We start from the raw sequence: 23,139 nt of genomic DNA on the forward strand, positions 1-23,139 counted from the left end.
TAAGGATCCAGAGTTGCACTGTAAGGATCCAGAGTTTCACTGTAAGGATCCAGAGTTGCACTGTAAGGACCAAGAGTTGCACTGTCAGGACCAGGAGCTGCACTGTCAGGACCCGGAGCTGCACTGTCAGGACCCAGAGCTGCACTGTCAGGACCCAGAGCTGCACTGTCAGGACCCGGAGCTGCACTGTAAGGATCCAGAGTTGCACTGTAAGGACCAAGAGCTGCACTGTCAGGACCCGGAGCTGCACTGTCAGGACCAGGAGCTGCACTGTAAGGATCCAGAGTTGCACTGTAAGGATCCAGAGTTTCACTGTAAGGATCCAGAGTTGCACTGTAAGGACCAAGAGTTGCACTGTCAGGACCAGGAGCTGCACTGTCAGGACCCGGAGCTGCACTGTAAGGATCCAGAGTTGCACTGTAAGGACCAGGAGTTGCACTGTCAGGACCAAGAGCTGCACTGTCAGGACCCGGAGCTGCACTGTCAGGACCCGGAGCTGCACTGTAAGGATCCAGAGTTGCACTGTAAGGACCAAGAGCTGCACTATAAGGACCAAGAGTTGCACTGTCAGGACCTGGAGCTGAACTGTCAGGACCTGGAGCTGCACTGTCAGGACCCGGAGCTGCACTGTAAGGATCCAGAGCTGCACTGTAAGGATCCAGAGCTGCACTGTAAGGACCAAGAGTTGCACTGTCAGGACCCGGAGCTGCACTGTAAGGATCCAGAGTTGCACTGTAAGGACCAAGAGTTGCACTGTCAGGACCAGGAGCTGCACTGTAAGGACCCGGAGCTGCACTGTAAGGACCCAGAGCTGCACTGTCAGGACCAGGAGCTGCACTGTCAGGACCCGGAGCTGCACTGTCAGGACCCAGAGCTGCACTGTCAGGACCCGGAGCTGCACTGTCAGGACCCGGAGCTGCACTGTAAGGATCCAGAGTTGCACTGTCAGGACCCGGAGCTGCACTGTCAGGACCCGGAGCTGCACTGTCAGGACCCGGAGCTGCACTGTCAGGATCCAGAGTTGCACTGTCAGGACCAGGAGCTGCACTGTCAGGACCCGGAGCTGCACTGTCAGGACCCGGAGCTGCACTGTCAGGACCCGGAGCTGCACTGTCAGGACCCGGAGCTGCACTGTCAGGACCCGGAGCTGCACTGTCAGGACCCGGAGCTGCACTGTCAGGACCTGGAGCTGCACTGTCAGGACCTGGAGCTGAACTGTCAGGACCAGGAGCTGCACTGTCAGGACCCGGAGCTGCACTGTCAGGACCCAGAGCTGCACTATAAGGATCCAGAGCTGCACTGTAAGGATCCAGAGCTGCACTATCAGGACCCAGAGCTGCACTGTTAGGTCTCCTGCAGTGTTAGAATCTGAAATTTATTTGAAGACTTTCAAAGTTTCCAGTCTCACAAACAAGTGTTATTATACTAAAAACGTATGTGCATGCTCAATGTTACCCCCCACCAAACTAACTGAAATAATAGATATCTGCTATATAGAAATAAATCTCTGCATTTAGATCGCTGAATGGAAAAGGGCATTTGGTCAATTTGGTCATTAAGACAGAAAAAAGAAAGAAAATAACAAACGCTCAGTTCAGGGGTTTTATAAAGAAAGTGAGTCAGGAAATAGTTTATATACCAAACTGAACGATTTTTGATCTCCAATTGAAAAAACACTTTGATATTAAAACGGAATCGTTTTCTATTTTTTAATATATATATATATATATATATATATATATATATATATATATATATATATATATATATATATATATATATATATATATATATATATATATATATATATATATATTTTTTTTTTTTTTTTTTTTTTTTTTTTTAAAAGTCAATGTACAACACGGATACATATACATTTTATTTTATTTTAGGGTTAAATTCTGTTTAAAGTAACAGATTATAATTAAAAATGTCTCTGGACCTTTACTGGTTGATTATTTACTTTATTTGGACCCCGCTGATTAATAATTAAACTATATCTATAATGAAATCTAAAGCGATGCTGCAAAATGTGAGAAAATTCAAGTGTATGAACCTTTAAAAAGCAATAATAAAAAAAAAAAGAAAACATTTCTGCTTCTCCATTACAAGTCAAAATTAAAGCTCCCTCTAGTGGTGAAACCCATAGAAATACAGGTCAGACTGGTTTTTCATCTCTTCTGAACTTTCAAGTTGAGGTTTCTTTTAAAATTCCCATAGACTCCACGACTGATGAGGGCACACAGCAACTTTCTCTTCTGGAGGGATTTTCTACACTATTCTAGATCCTCAGTTATACTGGAAGTTCAAAAGGTGAGAAATAATTGCTGAAAAATCTTCTATCTGTCTATATTTTTAATCATTCTTTAGAGCTTTTATTGTTTCTGATCATTGAAGGCATTGATTTAACCTGTACTGAAAAACATCCCTATAAAAAGTTTATAATTCTCTAATAATTTATTTGTTTTACTGTTGATTATTTATGCTTTCATGGTTACTCAAAACCGAAGCAGTTTTTTATTAGTTATATATTAACTATTTATGAGTCACTAGAGAAAAATGCAGGAAGTGTCAAACCAGGAAAGGAGCAGACCGGTTTGAGTTTATTTTAAGCAATGCAATCTCCTCTTCACTGTTGAATAATATTTTGGGTAAATAATCTCGGTTTGGAGCAGTTGGAGTCGTTGAGGTTGTTCTGAACACCGACTCTCCAGAGCGGCTGTCTCTGTGAAACCTCTGCTATGGAGCAGCCAGGGCCAACAGGGCAACCTGAGGCCCAGGCCAAACCTCAGAGGTAAGATATTCCTTTCTAACTGTCAACAGTAGATATTTTTCACATCACAGCTCAGGACCCACTTTATTTAGCCATCATTATTTCATATCCTCAGCTCTGCGTCCTCTGACCAGGTGTCTGTCAGAAGTCTTCGACTTTTATTTGAACTTCCTGCTGATGGAAGGTGATTTCTCTCTATGTTTCTATGTTTTACATTCCTAAAGATATGCAGGGTGGTTTTTCTATTTATTAGGGTTGCCAACTGTCCCTTGAAAAACTGAATCTTTCTGTATTTAGAAATAGAAGTACCTGTCCCGTATTTAGTAGAGAAGGAACGCACTTTATCCCATCTTATCAGCAGTCGAGTTGTAAAAATAAAAATGAGGGGGATTTTTTTTTGGAAGCATACATAGCCTAATTAATGTATTCTATTGACCTAAAGCAACATGCACAGTCTGGTGCTAATTCAAATCATGTTATCTGAAGTTGCTTTACAGACAATTCTATGGATGTGGTGTTTTATATATATATATATGTATGGATTTTTCTGTTCTGACGCAGTGAAACTGAACTTGTTCAGATCATATTGCACATCACTGTATACGGCACATTTGTGGTGCAACTTTAAAATAGCCAGTCTGCATAAGTTGAAGGTGGCTTATAATGATGCACTAAGACTTTTGTTAAATAAGCCCAGATGGACCAGTGCCAGTGAATTCTTTGTATCTGTTAGTGTCAGGAGTATTATGGCTGTTTTGAGAAAGCTTATGTATAAATTTATTTGTCGTCTAAATGAGTCTGATGACCAATGTCAAATATAGTGCAGTTAAATATTCGTCTGTGCTTTGGAGACATTGGTATGACTGCCTCCTGAAGGGGTAGGCACCTTCTCTGTTGTACTTTTATTCTTTTTTTATTCTTAGTGTATCTGTTTTCTTTTAATGTATATTGGACCTTGAGTCTGTAATAATAATAATAAAAAAAAAATATGGACTTGAAGTCCCAAGGTCAAAATGGAAGACACCTCCTAAGGTAGTTGAGAATGACCGAGCTAAGATCCTGTGGGATTTCAAGATCCAGACTGACAAACAGGTGATGGCTAACCAACCAGACATCGTGTTGATCGACAAGCAGCAGAAGAAGGCAGTAGTGATAGATGTGGCAATCCCAAGCGACAGCGACATCAACCAACCACATCAGCAGATGGACCAGTGCAATGTCCTTTTAGCCGCCAATGACTTCCATTGTTTTATTAATTTACTGATGAATTTCAATATAACTCTAGTATCAACTTCATAGTCATTAATTCACATAACAGCTATAAAGAGGTTTTACTACCAGCAATCCAATTTGAACTTGGACCTGGTAAAAAGATAAAAAATCGAGACAAGTAAAATTATCTGTTGGTTAAATTATTTAAGGATGGTTTAAACCTAATATTAATGTTTGAAAACAGTGATAGAAACATTTCTCACTCTTATTTTCTGTGTTTCTACCAGCGGGGATCGGCAGAGACTACCTCTGTCTCCAAGCAGCTGTGTTTCTATGAGGGGTGACAGGTCAATGGATCCGATCACTGTGTTTAAAGAAGGACTCCAGTCTAAACATAAAATGTAAGAATTAACAACAAAATCACCATTTTTTTATCTATGAAAAACATTATCAGGGATGTAAATTAATTTCTTGGACTTGGAGCTGAGAAAGAAGAAGTAAAAACAAGGATTTTTAAAGAAACATGTCTGTAAGACAGAATCTGTGAAGAATGAGTTTAAGATATATGCAGTCCATGTGCAGTCTATGTGCAGTCCATGTGCAGTCTATATGCTGTCAATGTGCAGTCCATATGCAGTCTATGTACAGCCCATGTGCAGTCTATGTGCAGTCTTTGTGAAGTCCATGTGCAGTACATGTGCAGTGCATGTGCAGTCCATGTGCAGTCTATGTGCAGTCTATGTGCAGTCTATGTGCAGTCTTTGTGAAGTCCATGTGCAGTCTATGTGCAGTCTATGTGCAGTCTTTGTGAAGTCCATGTGCAGTACATGTACAGCCCATGTGCAGTCTATGTGCAGTCTTTGTGAAGTCCATGTGCAGTACATGTGTAGTACATGTGCAGTCCATGTGCAGTCTATGTGCAGTCTATGTGCAGTCTATGTGCAGTCTATGTGCAGTCTTTGTGAAGTCCATGTGCAGTCTATGTGCAGTCTATGTGCAGTCTTTGTGAAGTCCATGTGCAGTACATGTACAGCCCATGTGCAGTCTATGTGCAGTCTTTGTGAAGTCCATGTGCAGTACATGTACAGCCCATGTGCAGTCTATGTGCAGTCTTTGTGAAGTCCATGTGCAGTCTATGTGCAGTCTATGTGCAGTCTCTGTGAAGTCTATGTGCAGTCTATGTGCAGTCTATGTGCAGTCTATGTGCAGTCCATGTGCAGTCTATGTGCAGTCTGTGTGCAGTCTTTGTGAAGTCTATGTGCTGTCTATGTGCAGTCTATGTGCAGTCTATGTGCAGTCTATGTGCAGTCTTTGTGAAGTCCATGTGCAGTACATGTGCAGTACAAGTGCAGTCCATGTGCAGTCTATGTGCAGTCTATGTGCAGTCTATGTGCAGTCTTTGTGAAGTCCATGTGCAGTCTATGTGCAGTCAATGTGCAGTCTTTGTGAAGTCCATGTGCAGTACATGTACAGCCCATGTGCAGTCTATGTGCAGTCTTTGTGAAGTCCATGTGCAGTACATGTACAGCCCATGTGCAGTCTATGTGCAGTCTATGTGCAGTCTTTGTGAAGTCTATGTGCAGTCTATGTGCAGTCTATGTGCAGTCTATGTGCAGTCCATGTGCAGTCTATGTGCAGTCTGTGTGCAGTCTTTGTGAAGTCTATGTGCAGTCTATGTGCAGTCTATGTGCAGTCTATGTGCAGTCTTTGTGAAGTCCATGTGCAGTCTATGTGCAGTCTATTTGCAGTCTTTGTGAAGTCCATGTGCAGTCTATGTGCAGTCTTTGTGAAGTCTATGTGCAGTCTATGTGCAGTCTTTGTGAAGTCCATGTGCAGTCTATGTGCAGTCTGTGTGCAGTCTTTGTGAAGTCTATGTGCAGTCTATGTGCAGTCTATGTGCAGTCTGTGTGCAGTCTTTGTGAAGTCCATGTGCAGTCTATGTGCAGTCTATGTGCAGTCTCTGTGAAGTCCATGTGCAGTCTATGTGCAGTCTATGTGCAGTCTTTGTGAAGTCTATGTGCAGTCTATGTGCAGTCTTTGTGAAGTCCATGTGCAGTACATGTACAGCCCATGTGCAGTCTATGTGCAGTCTATGTGCAGTCTTTGTGAAGTCTATGTGCAGTCTATGTGCAGTCTATGTGCAGTCTTTGTGAAGTCCATGTGCAGTCTATGTGCAGTCTTTGTGAAGTCCATGTGCAGTCCATGTGCAGTCTATGTGAAGTCCATGTGCAGTCCATGTGCAGTCTATGTGCAGTCTTTGTGAAGTCTATGTGCAGTCTATGTGCAGTCTATGTGCGGTCTAATGGTGGGTTCAGATCAAACGTTCTCTGGGTGTCCAATTCGCTTGAACACCAAACGCCAATCAAGACGCTTTGACACTGGATCCTCGATGCTCCGTTTGTTGAGCTGCTCTGTTCTGTCATTGCGATCTTGTTTTATTAATTTACTGATGAATGTCAATATAAAAAATCAAGACGAGGAAAATTTATCTGTTGGTTGAATTATTTAAGGATGGCTTAAACCTAATATTAATGCTTGAAAACAGTGATAGAAACATTTCTCACTCTTATTTTCTGTGTTTCTACCAGCGGGGATCGGCAGAGACCACCTCTGTCTCCAAGCAGCTGCGTTTCTATGAGGAGTGACAGGTCAATGGATCCGATCACTGTGTTTAAAGAAGGACTCCAGTCTAAACATAAAATGTAAGAATTAACAACAAAATCAACATTTTTTTATGTATGAAAAACATTATCAGGGATGTAAATTAATTTCTGGGACTTGGAGCTGAGAAAGAAGAAGTAAAAACAAGGATTTTTAAAGAAACACGTCTGTAAGAAAGAATCTGTGAAGAATCAGTTGAAGGTATGTGTGGTCTATGCGGCTATTTGCAATCTGTGCAGTCTGTGTGCAGTTTCTTTTGGATCTATGTGTGGTCTATGTGCAGTCCATTTGCAGTCTATGTGCAGTCTTTGTGTGGTCTCTTTGCAGTCCATTTGCAGTCTTTAGGCCGGATCTATCAAAGGTTTGCGTGTATAAAAACGTGAGCTATTTCACTGCACACGCTAAAAAATGTACAAACTGATCTATCAACAGCGTGCTAAAAGGATTTGGTCTTTAAAACGTGCTAAATAGTGCCTCTTATCCATTTAGTACTTTTTCTGCAATGAATATGCAATATGGGGCGTTTACACGCAAAAGTGCGTCTTGTGGGAGGAGAACATGTAAATATATTAATTTAGCACTCGCAAAGTGATTTATTAAACTTGAAAGCAATTTTGCTAACGGTATCTGACTCTATATTTAACACGTTTCAAAAAGAAGGTGCAAATGGTCTGTATGCGTAATTGCGCACACATGGCAGCGGTTATTGTCGCAAGAAGGAGACATGGAAATGAAGCAAGGAGACGCAGAGAACGCATTTTTTCACTCCGTGTGAATATTTTTGGAATGAACGAGGAAACGATCATCAAAACATATCGTTTATCCAGCATTGCCATTTTGGAGCTGCAATTCCAGTGATCCTCACAGAGCGTCAGCTGTACTTGTTCCTCAATGCTGGTCAGAGGCATCTCATCTACTGTGCCCCCTCCTGCTTTGTTCGCAGATGTTTTGTTATATGCCAGTTTTTCTTTGGTTCGCCTTCTAATATCCTGGTATCTTCTTTTTACTTCATCCACTGTTCGCAAGGTTTCACCAACAGCGTTTACTTTATTACAGATTTGTTCACATATAGCGTTCCTCTGTGTGACAGGCACACTTCTTTGCTGTAGCTCACTTAAATGTTTGTTGGCTTCATCCACCAACACCTCCATTTCCATGGGGTCAAATTTCCTTTTGCGCTTTCTGCTGTCCAAACTCGCCATGCCGCAAACCACAAAATGCACAAAACCATCATTTAAATAGGGCGTCTCCAACAGTTTTGCACTTGCCACCAGTTACGCAATCGCTCTTGTTAAATCACCCAAATCAATATTTATATTCTCATAAAAATCTTAACTGATAAACAAGTATAGACAGTAGCTACATTAACACATTAAAATCTATGTGTTATTTGATCAAGCATGACCTCGGTCTCTGGGAAACAACCCTATCTACCAAAATAAAGCTGGCAGAAAGATGGCTTAGAATGGGGAATTGAACTTTATTGATCTAATTTAACTCTAAATTTAACCCCTCCCCTTGGGGAGCAGTGGGCTGCCATTTTGCAGCGCCTGGGGAGCAGCGTGGGGTTAAGGGTCTTGCTCAGGAACCCAGAGTGGAGCTTGTGGGGATCTAACCTGGTAACCCTCTAACCGAATAGACCAACACTTCCCCAGACCCATTTATAACTTTAACAGACTCTGCTTGACCTTAAACTGTTCCGTTATCTTGCAGCAGATGCATATTAAATATTTATTGTTGATTTATGACAGTAGTAATCAGAAGAGCCCAGAATCGCCTCCAACCAGCTGTGTTTCCCTGAAGAGTGATCGTTCCATGGATCCAATAACCGTGTTCAAAGACAACGACCAGCATGAACATGAAGGGTGAGAATATAATGCTCTGAGTTGGTTTCAATGTTAAATAATCTCTTTAATTTCTTTTTTGATTTTCTGCTCAGATTATCAAACTGATCACTACCATAATATGCATTGATGTTTGTTTCTCCCTTGAACAATGTGCAGAAACCTGGCTTCTATACTGCCAGCTGCATGTCCCTGAAAACTGACTGGGACACGATTCCTAAAACTGTCTCCAAAGCTGGACACCAGCTTATTGGAAGGAGAGTAAGAATAAAAAAAGATTAAGTTTCTTTTAAAACCTTCCCAAGGATTTTTTTTTTCAGGAAGCGGATTAGATTTATTTTTTATTTTTTATTCAGTCTTTGTTTCTGGGCATAAATGAAGAAAATACATAAATTACTATCACACTTTTTTATGGCCTCAACATGACAACTAAATTAAATATAATTTCTCAAAATGGTTTGTTTTCATATGAAAAGTGTTAATTGTCATAATTATATTCAAAAGTCTGACCCCAAAATGCAGAAGACCAAACAGAGAGAGCAGGGAAACGTTTGAACAGCTTTATTTGGAATAATGGTGATGAAACCAGTGCTGCTCAGACCGGAACTGGAAGGTGAGGGGAAGACACTGTGGTTAGTTCAGGCTCAGTGGGAAATTTGAAATCTTTGTTTTTGAATAGGAGGAAAAGGGTGCAGACTCACTTCTCCAGGAAAAGGTGTCCTTTATGGAATCCTGTCTGTGAGGATTGTACCAGAGATTGTCCTGTTTGGTGATGGGCGGACTGGGTTACTCAGACAGCGATTGTTCCTTGGTGAATGGAGAAGTTGACTGCCACTCAGATCTCCTGTAGTACTTGAATGGGCTGTGGTGCAGAAGAAACCTTTGCTCGGTGTGAAGCTCAAACGGCCTCTTGGGGAAAGTGGATCCAAACTTCCTGTTTGGAGTGAACGGAGAAGCTGACTGCCACTCTGATTTCCTGCGGTACTTGAACAGGCTGCGGTGCAGATGAAGCCTTTGCTCGGTGTAAAGCTCAAACGAACTCTTGGGGAAAGTGGATCCAAACTTCCTGTTTGGAACCCCAGCTCAGTTAGAAGCTCAGTTGAACCTTCCAGAGAGAAAGGAAACACAAAAACAGACCACACAAACTGGATTCCTGACATTAATTAATTAACTGTAATACTCAGATGCAGAATTCCAGCATTTTTCAGGGAAATAGGACTCCTTTATTTCAATTCAGTTTATTTCTATAACGCCATTTCACAACACATGTCATGTCAAGGCACTTTATATTTCAATCAGGTCATCCAGTCAAATGCAATGTTTTCTATTTAAGGAAAACCAGTTGGTGGCATCGAATCATTGACTCTAAGGAATTCGCTCACACTAAGCATGCTTGTAGCGACAGTGGAGAGGAAAAACTCCCTTTTAACGGGAACATCAAAAAAGTTTAATAAAACTAAAATCTTCTAATATAGTAATTATTAAAAAGCATCCAAATCTGTTTGTAATAAATGCGGATATTTTGCCCGTACAACAACCTCTGCTTAAAGGGTAACCCCAAATTTACAATTAAACCCAGCTGGGCTGCAAACCTCTTCAATCTTCTACTCGTACTCGCCCTGAAGTAACGGGGAAGTAAGAACACAGCAACTCCATCCATGACTTTTTAAAACAGCTAAAACATCCTGACTTTTTTTTTAATTTGTATTTTTGGGCATTCAGACATTTTCAGAAGTTCTTTTTCTACAATTAGTGATTACACTGAATCCAGAGAAGCTGTATTGTTTCTTATAATTATGACAACATGGCTGACTAACCCAAGTGGTAAGTCACTATGGAGGTTGATCGGTCTCAATTTTCACAAATACACATATGTGATTCACGCATGCACGTCACATGCTTCGCCGAAGTATTTTTGGTCCATAAACAATTATAAATTAAATACCAAAGTACCAGAGTTCTTTAAACTTCACTGCATTTGTGTGTTGATTTTTGAGATTTTCATGACATGCCTCGATACACAATTTTTTTTTTAAACGGGATGGTTTGCAACCAATCACAGAGCTCCCTTGTATAAGCCAACACAAGAAAGTAATCCCCGTGGGCAGTGGTGTCAAAAGTTCACACATTTGTTACTTCAGTAGAAGTATAGATACTGCAGTTTAAAAACACTCTGGTAAAAGTTGAAGTATCAACTTGACCTCTTTACTCAAGTAAAAGTGAAAAAGTATGTGCTCCAGAAACTACTGAAAGTTTAAAAGTACAGGTGCTGGTCATAAAATTAGAATATCATGAAAAAGTAGATTGATTTCAGTAATTCCATTTAAAAAGTGAAACTTGTATATTATATTCATCCATTACATACAAACTCATATATTTCAGATGTTTATTTTGTTTAATTTTGATGATTACAAATGACAACAAATGAAAATCTCAAATTCATCATATCAGAAAATTAGAATATTACTGAAGACCAATAAAAACAAAGGATTTATAGAAATGTTGGCCAACTGAAAAGTATGAACATGAAAAGTATGAGCATGTACAGCTCTCAGTATTTAGTTGGGCCTCCTTTGGCCTGTATTACTGCAGCAATGCGGCGTGGCATGGAGTCGATCAGTCTGTGGCACTGCTCAGGTGTTATGATAGCCCAGGCTGCTCTAATAGTGGCTTTTAGCTCTTCTGAATTGTTGGGTCTGGTGTATTGCATCTTCTTCTTCACAATACCCCATAGATTTTCTATGGGGTTAAGGTCAGGAGAGTTTGCTGGCCAATTAAGAACAGGGATACCATGGTCCTTCAACCAGGTACTGGTAGCTTTGGCACTGTGTGCAGGTGCCAAGTCCTGTTGGAAAATGAAATCTCCATCTCCAAAAAGTTGGTCAGCTGCAGGAAGCATGAAGTGCTCTAAAACTTCCTGGTATGTGGCTGCGTTGACCCTGGACCTCAGAAAACACAATGGACCAACACCAGCAGATGACATGGCACCCCAAACCATCACTGACTGTGGAAACTTTACACTGGACTTCAAGCAACGTGGATGAAGTGCCTCTCTTCTTTTCCTCCAGACTCTGGGACCTTGATTTCCAAAGGAAATGCAAAATTTACTTTCATCAGAGAACATGACTTTGGACCACTCACCAGCAGTCCAGTCCTGTTTCTCTTTAGCCCAGGCAAGACGCTTCTGACGCTGTCTGTGGTTCAAGAGTGGCTTGACACAAGGAATGCGACAGCAGAAACCCATGTCTTTCATACGTCTGTGTGTGGTGGTTCTTGAAGCACTCACTCCAGCTGCAGTCCACTCTTTGTGAATCTCCCCCACATTTTTGAATGGGTTTTGTTTCACAATCCTCTCCAGGGTGCGGTTATCTCTCTTGCTTGTACACTTTTTTCGACCACATCTTTTCCTTCCCTTCGCCTCTCTATTAATGTGCTTGGACACTGAGCTCTGTGAACAGCCAGCCTCTTTAGCGATGACCTTTTGTGTCTTGCCCTCCTTGTGCAAGGTGTCGATGGTCGTCTTTTGGACAACTGTCAAGTCAGCAGTCTTCCCCATGATTGTGTAGCCTATAGAACTAGACTGAAAGACCATTTAAAGGCTTTTGCAGGTGGTTTGAGTTAATTAGCTGATTAGAGTGTGGCACCAGGGGCCATCAATTTTGAACCTTTTCACAATATTCTAATTTTCTGATATGATGAATTTGAGATTTGTTGTCATTTGTAATCATCAAAATTAAACAAAATAAACATCTGAAATATATGAGTTTGTATGTAATGTATGAATATAATATACAAGTTTCACTTTTTAAATGGAATTACTGAAATCAATCTACTTTTTCATGATATTCTAATTTTATGACCAGCACCTGTATAAAGTAACCTTTAAAAACCAGCCAGATGCCACTAGATGAATTGAAAGCTCAATTTTTGGACTATTTCTAATAATTCTCTGAGATAGGGCCAAGGATGAGGGAGGTCTTGTTGGTCTCCGTCTCCCGATACGCTCTCGCCTGTGTCCGACCTTTCAGACATTTCAACATCTTTTTCTGAATCCCACATTGTAGCATGGCAAAGACAATTCACGGTAGCAGTTTGAAGAACACCTGCTTGCTTCTGATGATTTCCTTTAGCTAACCAATGAGTGTTTGCGTTCTATGACTCATCCAATCACACTAGTTTTCACTCTATGTGGATGGAGCCAATGATCTGCATTGGATGGAGCACATGACGGGAAATAAATATTTAGAAACATTAAACCAAAGAGTAACGAGTAACATTTGTTTTAAAAATGTAAGGAATAGAAAGTACAGATACTTGTGTGAAAATGTAATGAGTAGAAGTCAGAAGTAGGAAGAAAAATAAGTAATAGAGAAAAGTATAGATACCTAAAAAGGGTACTTAAAGGCATACTATGCAACATTTTTCAGTTTATTAATGTGTTCCATAACGTTTTGGATGATTAAATGAGTCATTTCAGGTTGAACAAAGGTATTCTCGGCCGCCCTGGAGGTCTGTGGGGGAAATACCGCACTTGCAATTGCAGGAGCCCTCGGCCCGCACCCACAGGCTCAGAAGTCTCGCGAGAGTCGGTCTTGCTTTACGGCGAGAACTGCTACACGCCCCCAGTTAAAAGCATGCTCGTTGCTAGCACAGTGGCGATCTTTGTGCAGTTATCATGGTGGAACCAGCGAGGAAACAGCGAAAGGCCATGTCGGACACATGTAATGCGTATTAATGCTTTTAATACGCATTACATGGAGTTTCCTCTGTCTCTGCTCTCCTTACATCCAATCACGCTGTTTTATTTCGCGATTTAGTCAGGTTTGTGTCATAGTTTCTGGATAATTAAATTTCCTATTGGAGATGTGATTTATCTTTTGGTTTCATCCGTCAAAAACAGAATGGAATGGTTTCACGCTGCTGTTCTATCTAACTAGGAGTGAATTCTGTTTGTGCTAAAATGTCTTTTTGTTTTCTCAGATCTAAACAGCAGATGTTAAGAGGTGTTCCATGCTCCCCTGATCCTCAAACTGAACTGAACTCAATATTCAAGGTATTACAAATACTTAGATTCAACACCTTGTTTCCTCAAAAAATTGAATTTAAAAACGACAGCTGTCAATCAATAAATAATTAATTAGATCCACTTTAATCAGTTGCAGGGGAAATGTTAGGTTGTAAAATACAGTTTACTTTAATGATGGTTTTACTCATCCTATTTATAGTGATTAAGCCTCACTGATTTCTATCGTTGACTTCCTAGCACTGCTTGATGTAAGTCCGTGATTATTTTTTTTATTTGTTTCAGGCTCTAGAGGAAAACATCATCAGTTTTGTAAAGACAGAACTAAAGAAATTCCAAAATGTTATTGGACCAGATTACTATGAATGCTTAAGGTCCCGAGAAGAGAATGAAGAGCTGCTGGATGGAGAAGACGATGAAGACCGAGGGGCAATGAGTGGAGAGTCATTTCTGAAGCTTACGCTTGACTTTCTGCAGAGAATGAAACACAAGAAGCTGGCAGATTATCTACACGGCAGTAAGATTAAGATTAACATTTAAACGTGTTTAGAGAGACACTGGGGTAAAATAGAAGTAACTCTGAGGCTAAAAGAGTGGAAAAAATTGTTTTTGTTGGATTTTAACAGAAAGCGGAACTGAGGAAGTCTCAACAAGAGAGAAACAAATGCTCCAAAATGGCCATTTCTTTAGTCCACTTTCTAGCCACAATAATAGTACAGTTTTGAGAAGTAAAAATTACTAACACATAAAAACTTTGCTGCAGCTATCAGGCATGACAGTGTAAGTATCATGCTTGGGGCTGTTTGCTAATAGTGGTAATGTTGCATTCCAAAAAAACTTGCTGGAACAATACATTTGTTTTGAAGTTAACATTTATATGGTTAAAATCTAGACATTACTGAGTGCTTCAACATGCTTAAAACCCCAAAAATGGTGGATTTGAAAAATCTCTCAGAAAGCTTCAATAAAAAAAAACCCTCAACCAATTCAAATCAGCTCAACAGCTCTGAAATTAAAAGAATACATTGATGCTTTTAAGTTTACTGTCTTCAGACTGCAGGTGTTTTCACTGCTAGATTAGAGAAATCTTTGAAATTAATATCCAAGAAATAGTATTGATTTCCTAAAATATTCATCCATCAAGAAGAATAGCCGTACTTGTTCCAGGGTTTTGTTTAGGTTAAAGGAAAATCTTCTTCTCTCAATCTTCTTATTTTTTGACTTTTTACAGGAGCTTCTGCAACAGAGTATCAGAAAAAACACAAATCGAACCTAAAGAAGAGATTCCAGTGTGTCTTTGAAGGAATTGCTAAAGGAGGAAACCCCACCTTATTAAACCAGATCTACACAGAGCTCCACATTACAAAGGGAGGAACCGGGGAGGTTAATGAAGAACACGAGGTCAGACAGATCGAAACGACCTCCAGAAAGCTAGACTACCCTGAAACGATCAGAAAGGAGGACATCTTTAAGCCTCGTCATGAAAAAGCTCAACCAATCAGAACAGTTCTCACCAAAGGAGTCGCAGGCATTGGGAAGACCTTCCTAACACAGAAGTTCACTCTGGACTGGGCTGAAGACAAAGCAAATCAGGATATTCACTTTACTTTCCCATTTACCTTCAGAGAACTCAATCTGCTAAAAGACAAAAAAATAAGTTTGGTGAAACTTATTCATCACTTCTTCCCAGAAATCAAAGACATCAGCAATTTGGATCAATTTAAGGTTCTGTTGATCTTTGATGGTCTGGATGAGAGTCGATTTCCTCTGGACTTTCACAGCCAGGATATCATGACGGATGTTACGGAGTCTGCTTCAGTGGACATTCTGCTGTTAAACCTGATCAGGGGGAAGCTTCTTCCATCCGCTCTAATCTGGATAACATCAAGACCTTCAGCGGCCAATCAGATCCCTCCTCAGAATGTGGATTTGGTGACAGAAGTTAGAGGATTCTCAGATTCTCAAAAGGAGGAGTACTTTAGAAAGAGGTTTAAAGATAAGAGGAAAGCCAACCTGATCGTCTCCCACATCAAATCCTCACGTAGCCTTCACATCATGTGCTACATCCCAGTTTTCTGCTGGATCAATGCTACAGTCTTAGAGGATGTGCTAAAGGTAAGACAAGAAGCAGAGCTGCCCAAGACTTTGACCGAGATGTACATCCACTTCCTGGTGGTTCAGACCAAGATTAAGAAGGTCAAGTATGATAAAGGCGTAGAAACGGATCCACACTGGGGACCAGAGAGTAAGACAATGATCGAGTCTCTGGGCAAACTGGCTTTTGATCAACTGCAGAAAGGAAACCTGATTTTCTACGAAGCTGACCTGAGGGATTGTGGCATCGATATCACAGAAGCCTCATTGTACTCTGGAGTGTTCACGGAAATCTTTAAAGAGGAGAAAGGACTGTACCAGAGCAAGGTCTTCTGCTTCATCCATCTGACCGTTCAGGAGTTCCTGGCTGCTCTTTATGTCCACCTGACCTTCGTTAACTCTGGACTTAATCCGATGATGGAAAAACAAAATACATCAGAAAGAGGTGAACGCAGAGCTGCAGCAATCCAACTTCACCAGCATGCTATCGACAAAGCTTTACAATCTGCGATTGGTCACCACGACATGTTCCTTCGCTTTCTGTTAGGACTTTCTCAGCCAGAAAATCAAAACCTCCTACTCGGCCTGCAGGCACATAAACCGAGCATCTCACAAAGCAACCAAGACACAATCCAGTACATCAAGAAGAAAATCGTTAGTGATATTTCTGTTGAGAAAAGCATCAATCTGTTCCAATGTCTGAATGAGATGAATGACCGTTCTCTTGTGGAGGAGATCCAACAGTACCTGAGATCAGGAAGCCTCTCCACGGGTAAACTCTCTACGGCTCAGTGGTCGGCTCTGGTCTTTATCTTATTGACTTCAGACGAAGACTTGGCTCTGTTTGACCTAAAGAAATATTCTGCTGAAGAAGACACTCTTCTAAAACTGCTTCCAGTGGTCAAAGCCTCGACCAGAGCCCTGTAGGTAGAGAGAACATTTCAGATATTTCATCTCTTATATTACAAACAGCTTTTAGTTGTATTTTCTTTGTTTTTCTTTCCCCCAGACTGAGTGGCTGTAACCTCTCTGTCAGAAGTTGCGAAGCTCTGTCTTCAGTTCTCAGCTGTCAGTCTTCCAGCCTGAGAGAACTGGATCTGAGTAACAACAAGCTGCAGGACTCAGGAGTAAAAAAACTTTCAGCTGGATTGGAAAGTCCCAACTGTAAACTGGAGAGCCTTAGGTTAGAATACAAATGGTTTATGTCAAACCTTTGGGTGAAGCGAATTTTTAGATCAATTCAAATCTTTTTCCATATATAACCCTCAGCCTTACAGGTTGCCTGATCACAGAGGAAGGCTGTGCATCTCTCGCCAAAGCTCTGAGCTCTAACCCGTTCCACCTGAAAGAGCTGGACCTCAGCTACAATCACCCAGGGGACTCAGGAGTGATGCTTCTGTCTTCTAGGGTGGAAGATCCACACTGCAAACTAGAAATCCTCAGGTATGCGGTTAGAATCCTTTTCTGTTTCCAGATTTAATTTAAATAGTACGATAGAGTATTAGGGCCAGGTTAGAGATTTTTAAAATGTTTTTATTGTCGTGATCTTTTTCGGCAATCTGACCCACATGCAGGAAACCACTCAGAGAAACCAGGGGAAGGTTTAACAGGTTTTATTGAAAACAAGTCGAGATGGGTCCAGTGTTACTCTGAACGCAAGTGAACCGGCACTAGAAAGTAAGAGGGGAAGTTCAGTGTTTAGTTCAGGCTCGTTGGGAAATTTGAGCAACAATTTGCAAAGCAGAAACAGCAACTGGACTCACGTTTCTAGAAATTGTGTCTTTCCACGAATCCAGTCGGTGTGGGTTGTTCCAGAAATTGGTTAGCTCGTTGGAGGGCGGACAGGGTTTACCCAGGTTAAGTTGGTTCCTTGAGGAGCGGTGGAGCGGACTGCCACTTAGATTTCCTGTGGTACTTGAACGGTTCTTGTGGAGATGAATCCCCTGCTCAGTATGAAGCTCAAGACAATTCTTCCAGAGGGAGAAGGCCCAAACATCCAGTTTGCAGGATGACTTCCTGCCGAGACGCAAAGACAAAAACAACAAGGTTAAGACTCAGGGAGACAAAAACTCAGCTTGGCTAGTGTACCCAAAACTACAAACACTCTGGTGTCGAGCTAGTGACAGTCAGCAGCTTAAGAGTCTTCAGGTAATGAGGCAACCGTCCGCAGGTGTGTGAAAGGGCCAATGAGAACCGGGCGCCACCTGAAGGTGGAGGGAGATAACACAAACACACAACCCACACAACTGGATTCTTGAGATTTATTTTGAGAACAAAGTCGTAACATTACGAGAAAAAAGTTCTAATATTACTTAAATAAAGTCGTAACGATGACGATTATGAGAACGAAGTCATCAAACTACAACCGGTTTCAGAAAGAAAGCTTGTAACTCCGCCCAGCAGATGACAGTCGACCAGCTCCACCAATCAGCAACCTGAGTCCACTTTGATATCCTGCCCAGTTTGATGCTGGTGCCAAAATATTTGCTTATTTGTAAAACCAATGCAAAAGTACTTCACATGATGCTCCACATTCCTCATTTTAGGAAAGAAAGTGCTTCTTGTAGAAATTGTCATAAAATACAACTTTTTTCTTGTAATTTTAGGACTTTATTATCTTAATATTAAGGCTTAATACTTCTTATTGTAATGGATATTCTTGTGACTTTTTTCTCGTAATATTACAACTTTATTCTCGTAATTTTAAGACTATTCTCTTAATTTTACAACTTTATCTTTGATATAGAAGAAAAAAAATCTCTAGCCTGGCCCTAATAATGTCAGGATTTGATTATTGAGTGTTTACCCAAAAGCAGAGGCTGAGAGACAGAGGTGAATCTGTTGTGGATTTAATAATGACTAAACAGAAACAGAGGCTGGTTATCCAAAAGTCCAAAAGGAAAACAAAGTCCAAACAAACATGAAACCAGAAGTCCAAAAATCAAAAAATCAAAAACATGAAAACTAGTCTAACATACCAGAAACCATGGAGACATCAGGGGAATCACAAACATAACGAGGAAGGCACAGAGAGAAGGAGTTTGGAGCATGTAGACGGTGTTTGTCGAGGACCCAGCAAAGGGGAACTGAAGAGAGAGGGCTTTTTAAAGGAGACTGAGACAAAGAGGGGGCTAATGAGGAAACTGGGAGCAGGTGTGCACAGAACAATAGAGGGAAAGAGCTAGGGAAGAAGGAGAACACAAGAGGGCAGCAGAGAGCAACAAATAGAAACCTGGAAGACTGGAAATAACAACAAAATGATAATCAAATAACTAGGAATATAAAACATGGTGAAAAGAAAACTAAACACTAGAAATCAAGGAGTAAAGTAACACTGAATGCTCAAAAGAAAAACATAACAGAAACAGAAACCTAGCAAATAATCGTAAAAAGTCGTAAAATAGTCGCCCTGTTAGTAGTAAAATTTTCTCGATAAAAGAATGTATATGTATCAGAGGTGTCAAAAGTATTGTTTATTATTCAGGTAGAAGTATAAATCTTACAGTTTAAAAATATTTTGTTGAAGTTAGAGTATAAGCTTAAGCTTTTTATACTCAAGTAAAACTGTAAAAGTTCTATTTTTAAAACTGCTTAAAATATAAAAGTAAAAGTAATGCAGGGAAAGACAGACCAGACCAGACCAGTTAAAGATTAGAAGATTTATATACAAGGTTCAACAGAAGACCAAACCCGCTGTTTATTTCATATGGAAGGAAGGTGTCAGAATTCTGCCTTCAAGCTTGTTTGGCCGTTGTTGGAAAGAGCTGGAGAGGAGGTTTGGATCCTGTGACAATTGTCCTGGTTCCAGTACAATATGGTACTGGTAAACACCAGTACCATATTGTACTGGTGTCATAAATGTCACAGTTATGTCACAGTTATGTTTCTAATTAGTAACATAAATATAACGTAAATGTAAAAGTCTATATTTTTGTGACAGAAAACCTTTAACGCTAAAAGTCCAGTAGATACATAGAGAATTTATTTATTCACTTGTTTCTGTGTTTTTTTTAACCTTTCAGAGTGGACCATATTGGCAAGCAGTGGTTAAAACCTGGTCTGAAGAAGTGTAAGTCTGAATAATACTGATAAACAATGAAAGAAACACATCTTTCTTTTTTTTATCATCAATCATTTGCTTTCCTCCTGTCTTTCCAGATTTTAACATGTCTATACTTCAAACCCTTGTTGTTTATAATCTCCTTTTTCTTTACTTGTCACTTCATCTTAGTTTAGTTCATGTCAGGATTTGCCTCTTTTGCCCTTTTTTTTAATCATTCCATTATAACTAGTTTGTGTTTTGTTGTGCCTCAAATATTTTCCTGACTATAAGCTGCTACTTTTTCCCCATGCTTTGAACCGTGTGGCTTTGCTTTGGATTTTTCCTAAACGCCAGAGGGGGAAGTTAAAGTTGAAAATGAAAGAATAAGGGCACAAGAACATGCTAGCAGCAGGTACAACGGGGAACAAAAGTCTATTCGTTCATTTTTTTTGCCGCATTAAAGGTCGGTGGGAGACAGCTGTGGTCGGAACATTGAAATTTCTCTTATTTCATATATTAATTTAAGCTATCTACTCACTAAAATTTTTTTTCTCTCAGTCTGTATCACCTGCAAGGCCACACAATGCCTGAGTGAGTATTTATAGACAAGACATACTTCTTCCCATAACAAGCAAGATTCTTTCTCAAGGTTTATTTATAACATATTGGTGTTTAACCAAAGTGTCTGTAATTTGATTTTAATCTGAATAATTTCCATTATTGTAAGTAAGGAGAACGAATGCAGTCCAGATCAGAACAGAACAGGGCTGATTACAAAGCAATAAGGGCCTTAGGATGAACTGTTCTCTCTTTGGAAAGATAAAATAAAGTGCCGACTGTGTCATGATTTTATCAAGAGCTCGGACCCACATGCAGAGAAACCAAAACAGAGAGACCAGGGAAAAAGTTTAACAGGTTTATTGAGAAGCTTGTGGAGATTCCAGTGTTGCTCTGAACACTGCTCAACCGGAACTGATCGGTGAGGGGAAGACACTGCGGTTAGTTTAGGTTCAGTGGGAAAATTGATTCTCGAACTTGAAGAGGAGAAATGGTTTGCAGACTCACGTTTCCAGAAAAGTGGTTGACTCTTACCCCCGGCTCACACCGACTCCGGTCTTACCGTTGCGGTGCGGTGGGTGCGGCGTTGCAGTGATTCCAAGTCATTAAAAAGACGTAAACCTCTCTCACCGGCTGCTGAGCTGTCCGGCTGCGGTTACCGAGACACTCCGGCGCTGCAGAAAATTCAGCAAGAAAGCTATCCTTGCGGCATGCCGGAGCCCTCAGCAACAAGCTCTCGCAAATATCCTTATTTGGGCCGTGTTATCGCGTGAAGTTACGTGAACTCAAGTGAACTTCTGTTCTCGCGAGTTAAATCTCCGGACCTGTTGCCGGAGCCGCAGAGCCGCACCGCACCGTAGTGAAAAGGGCGGTGTGAGAGGGGGTGTGCGGGAGTTGCGGTCTCCGTCGGCTCGGTAACCGCACCGGAGCCAGTGTGAGCAAGGGGTTAGACTCCAGTCGGTGTGGGGAGTTCCAGTCTTTGTCTCTTTCGGTGGAGGGCGGACAGGGGTTACCCAGAATGCGGTTGTTTGTAGGAGAACGGGGAAACTGACTGCCACTCCTGCAGTACTTGGACTGTGGTGCAGATGAATCCCTTGCTCAGTGAGAAACTCAAATGATCCCTTGGAGGAAAGTGGATCCAAACCTCCAGTTTGAATCCCCAGCTAAGTTTAAGGCTCAGTTGATCCTTCCAGGGAGAGAAGGTCCGAAACGTCCAGTTTGCAGGATGACTTCCTGCCGGGGTATCAAAGACAAAAATAGCAAGATTAAAATTCAGGTTGAAAAAAAACTCAGTTTTAATTAGCAAAACTTGGCTTGGCTAGAGTTCCCAAAACTGGCAAACACTCTGGCGACGAGGTAGTGGCAGTCAGCAGCTTAAGAGCATTCTGTTAATGAGGTAACCCTCTGCAGGTGTGTGAGGAGGTGAATCAGAACCAGGCGCCGCCTGGTGGAGGAAGGAAGACAAACACACAAAACACAAACCACACAGACAGGAGTCCTAACAGACTGAGTGAAATCAATCTATCTCCATTTATTTAACTGGAGTAAATTCCCACTAAACAGTTCAGTAGATATCAGCGGCTTATAGTGTGGTGACTTATATATATGTACGTTTCCTGTTTTTTCTAAACATATAGAGGCCGCAGCTTAAAGTGAGGTGCGCTCTATAGTCCTGAAAATACAGCACGTTTTTAACGCCCGTTGTTGCAAATTAAATTGATTGATTGAAAGGAGTAACTTCAGCTATTTTGTGTCTCCTCAGATTTTTGTGAACTGGAACTGGATCCAAACACGGTTAGCAGAAAGCTGCTACTGTCTTACAACAACAAAAGGGTGAACATTGTCGACGAGGAGCAGTCGTATCCTGATCATCCAGACAGATTCGAGTGGAATCAACTTCTGTGCACAAATGGCCTGACTGGTCGCTGTTACTGGGAGGTGGAGTGGAGTGGGAGAGTCCTGGTATCAGTGAGGTACAGACGGCTCACACGGAGGGGTCTCAGCAGCGACTGCTGGTTTGGAGGAAATGAACTGTCATGGAGTCTGAGGTGCTGCGACGATGTCGGTTACGCTGTCTGTCACAACAACATTATGACAGCCGTCCCTATTCCTGCCTCATGTCTCTCACACAGAGTAGCGGTGTATTTGGATCATCCTGCTGGAACTCTGTCCTTCTACAGAGTGTCCTCCGGGAATCTGACGCACCTTCACACCTTTAACGCTACCTTCACTGAGCCGCTATACCCTGGCTTTGGATTCTGGTTTGAGTCCTCAGCTTCACTCTGCTCTCTGTGATGATGGTACTATTCGGAAAGGAAATTCCACTTCAAGTATCTGGTCTAAAGCTACCTTATATTACTAGCACATTAACTTAAACAAATTAATAAATTAATGGTAAAATGAGCAATATTTATAGCACATTATTAAATGGAGTGACTATTGGCATGTGTCATGAAACGCGGACAGAAGGACCCAGTATTCAAGGAGAGACAGAAACTTCAAAAAGTTGCAGGAAGGGGAGCGGGGCACCGCCCAATCACAGACAATCTGCAAGAGAAAGACAGGTAAGTGACCACGATCATCTGACAGAAGAAGATTATCTGAGTTGGCCACTTACCTGGTTTAACAGTCCAGTCCAAGAATGTCCCCAAGAGCTGAAGTCCCAGAAGACTTGCTGGAAGCCGATCCTGGTCAGGAATCCAGAACAGACAGGAACAGGATCCAGATCAGGCAGGAACAGAAACAGGTTGCAGGATCCAGACTTCCAGGCATCCACAGGCTTCCAGGAGGGTTCAGAGTCTGACAGGGTCCGAAAGCGTGACCAGGTGGTCACGCACAGGAGCAGACAGGATCAGGTGCAGATGAGCAGGCTCAGTGGAAGAGGGTAGCCGAGACAGGACGTGGAATCAGAACTTGATGCAGGACTTTAAAC

At 41.3% G+C, this 23,139-nt stretch overlaps 1 protein-coding gene across 1 annotated transcript; it reads left to right on the top strand.

Annotated features, from left to right (window-relative positions):
- The first annotated feature begins 2,615 nt into the window (after nucleotides 1–2,615).
- On the top strand, nucleotides 2,616–22,694 carry LOC119773673 (NLR family CARD domain-containing protein 3-like). Its single transcript, XM_038270776.1, has 12 exons — nucleotides 2,616–2,794; nucleotides 2,889–2,957; nucleotides 4,273–4,386; nucleotides 6,574–6,687; nucleotides 8,398–8,511; nucleotides 13,471–13,543; nucleotides 13,799–14,030; nucleotides 14,745–16,530; nucleotides 16,617–16,790; nucleotides 16,877–17,050; nucleotides 19,630–19,676; nucleotides 21,970–22,694. The coding sequence occupies exons 1-12, from the start codon at nucleotides 2,742–2,744 to the stop codon at nucleotides 22,500–22,502; spliced, it is 3,483 nt and encodes a 1,160-aa protein (XP_038126704.1). The 5' UTR covers nucleotides 2,616–2,741; the 3' UTR covers nucleotides 22,503–22,694.
- The last annotated feature ends 445 nt before the right edge of the window (nucleotides 22,695–23,139 follow it).

This window comes from Cyprinodon tularosa, unplaced genomic scaffold, assembly GCF_016077235.1.
Source record: "Cyprinodon tularosa strain WSP-4 unplaced genomic scaffold, ASM1607723v1 ctg777, whole genome shotgun sequence".
Classification (NCBI taxonomy): Eukaryota; Metazoa; Chordata; class Actinopteri; order Cyprinodontiformes; family Cyprinodontidae; genus Cyprinodon; species Cyprinodon tularosa.

Bases quoted from the DNA above. Each gene is read 5' to 3' on its own strand.
- LOC119773673 (XM_038270776.1), top strand. From the start codon at position 2,742: ATGGAGCAGCCAGGGCCAACAGGGCAACCTGAGGCCCAGGCCAAACCT. The intron at 16,791-16,876 runs GTTAGAATACAA...TATAACCCTCAG, and splicing joins TGTAAACTGGAGAGCCTTAG to CCTTACAGGTTGCCTGATCA. The intron at 19,677-21,969 runs GTAAGTCTGAAT...GTGTCTCCTCAG, and splicing joins AAAACCTGGTCTGAAGAAGT to ATTTTTGTGAACTGGAACTG.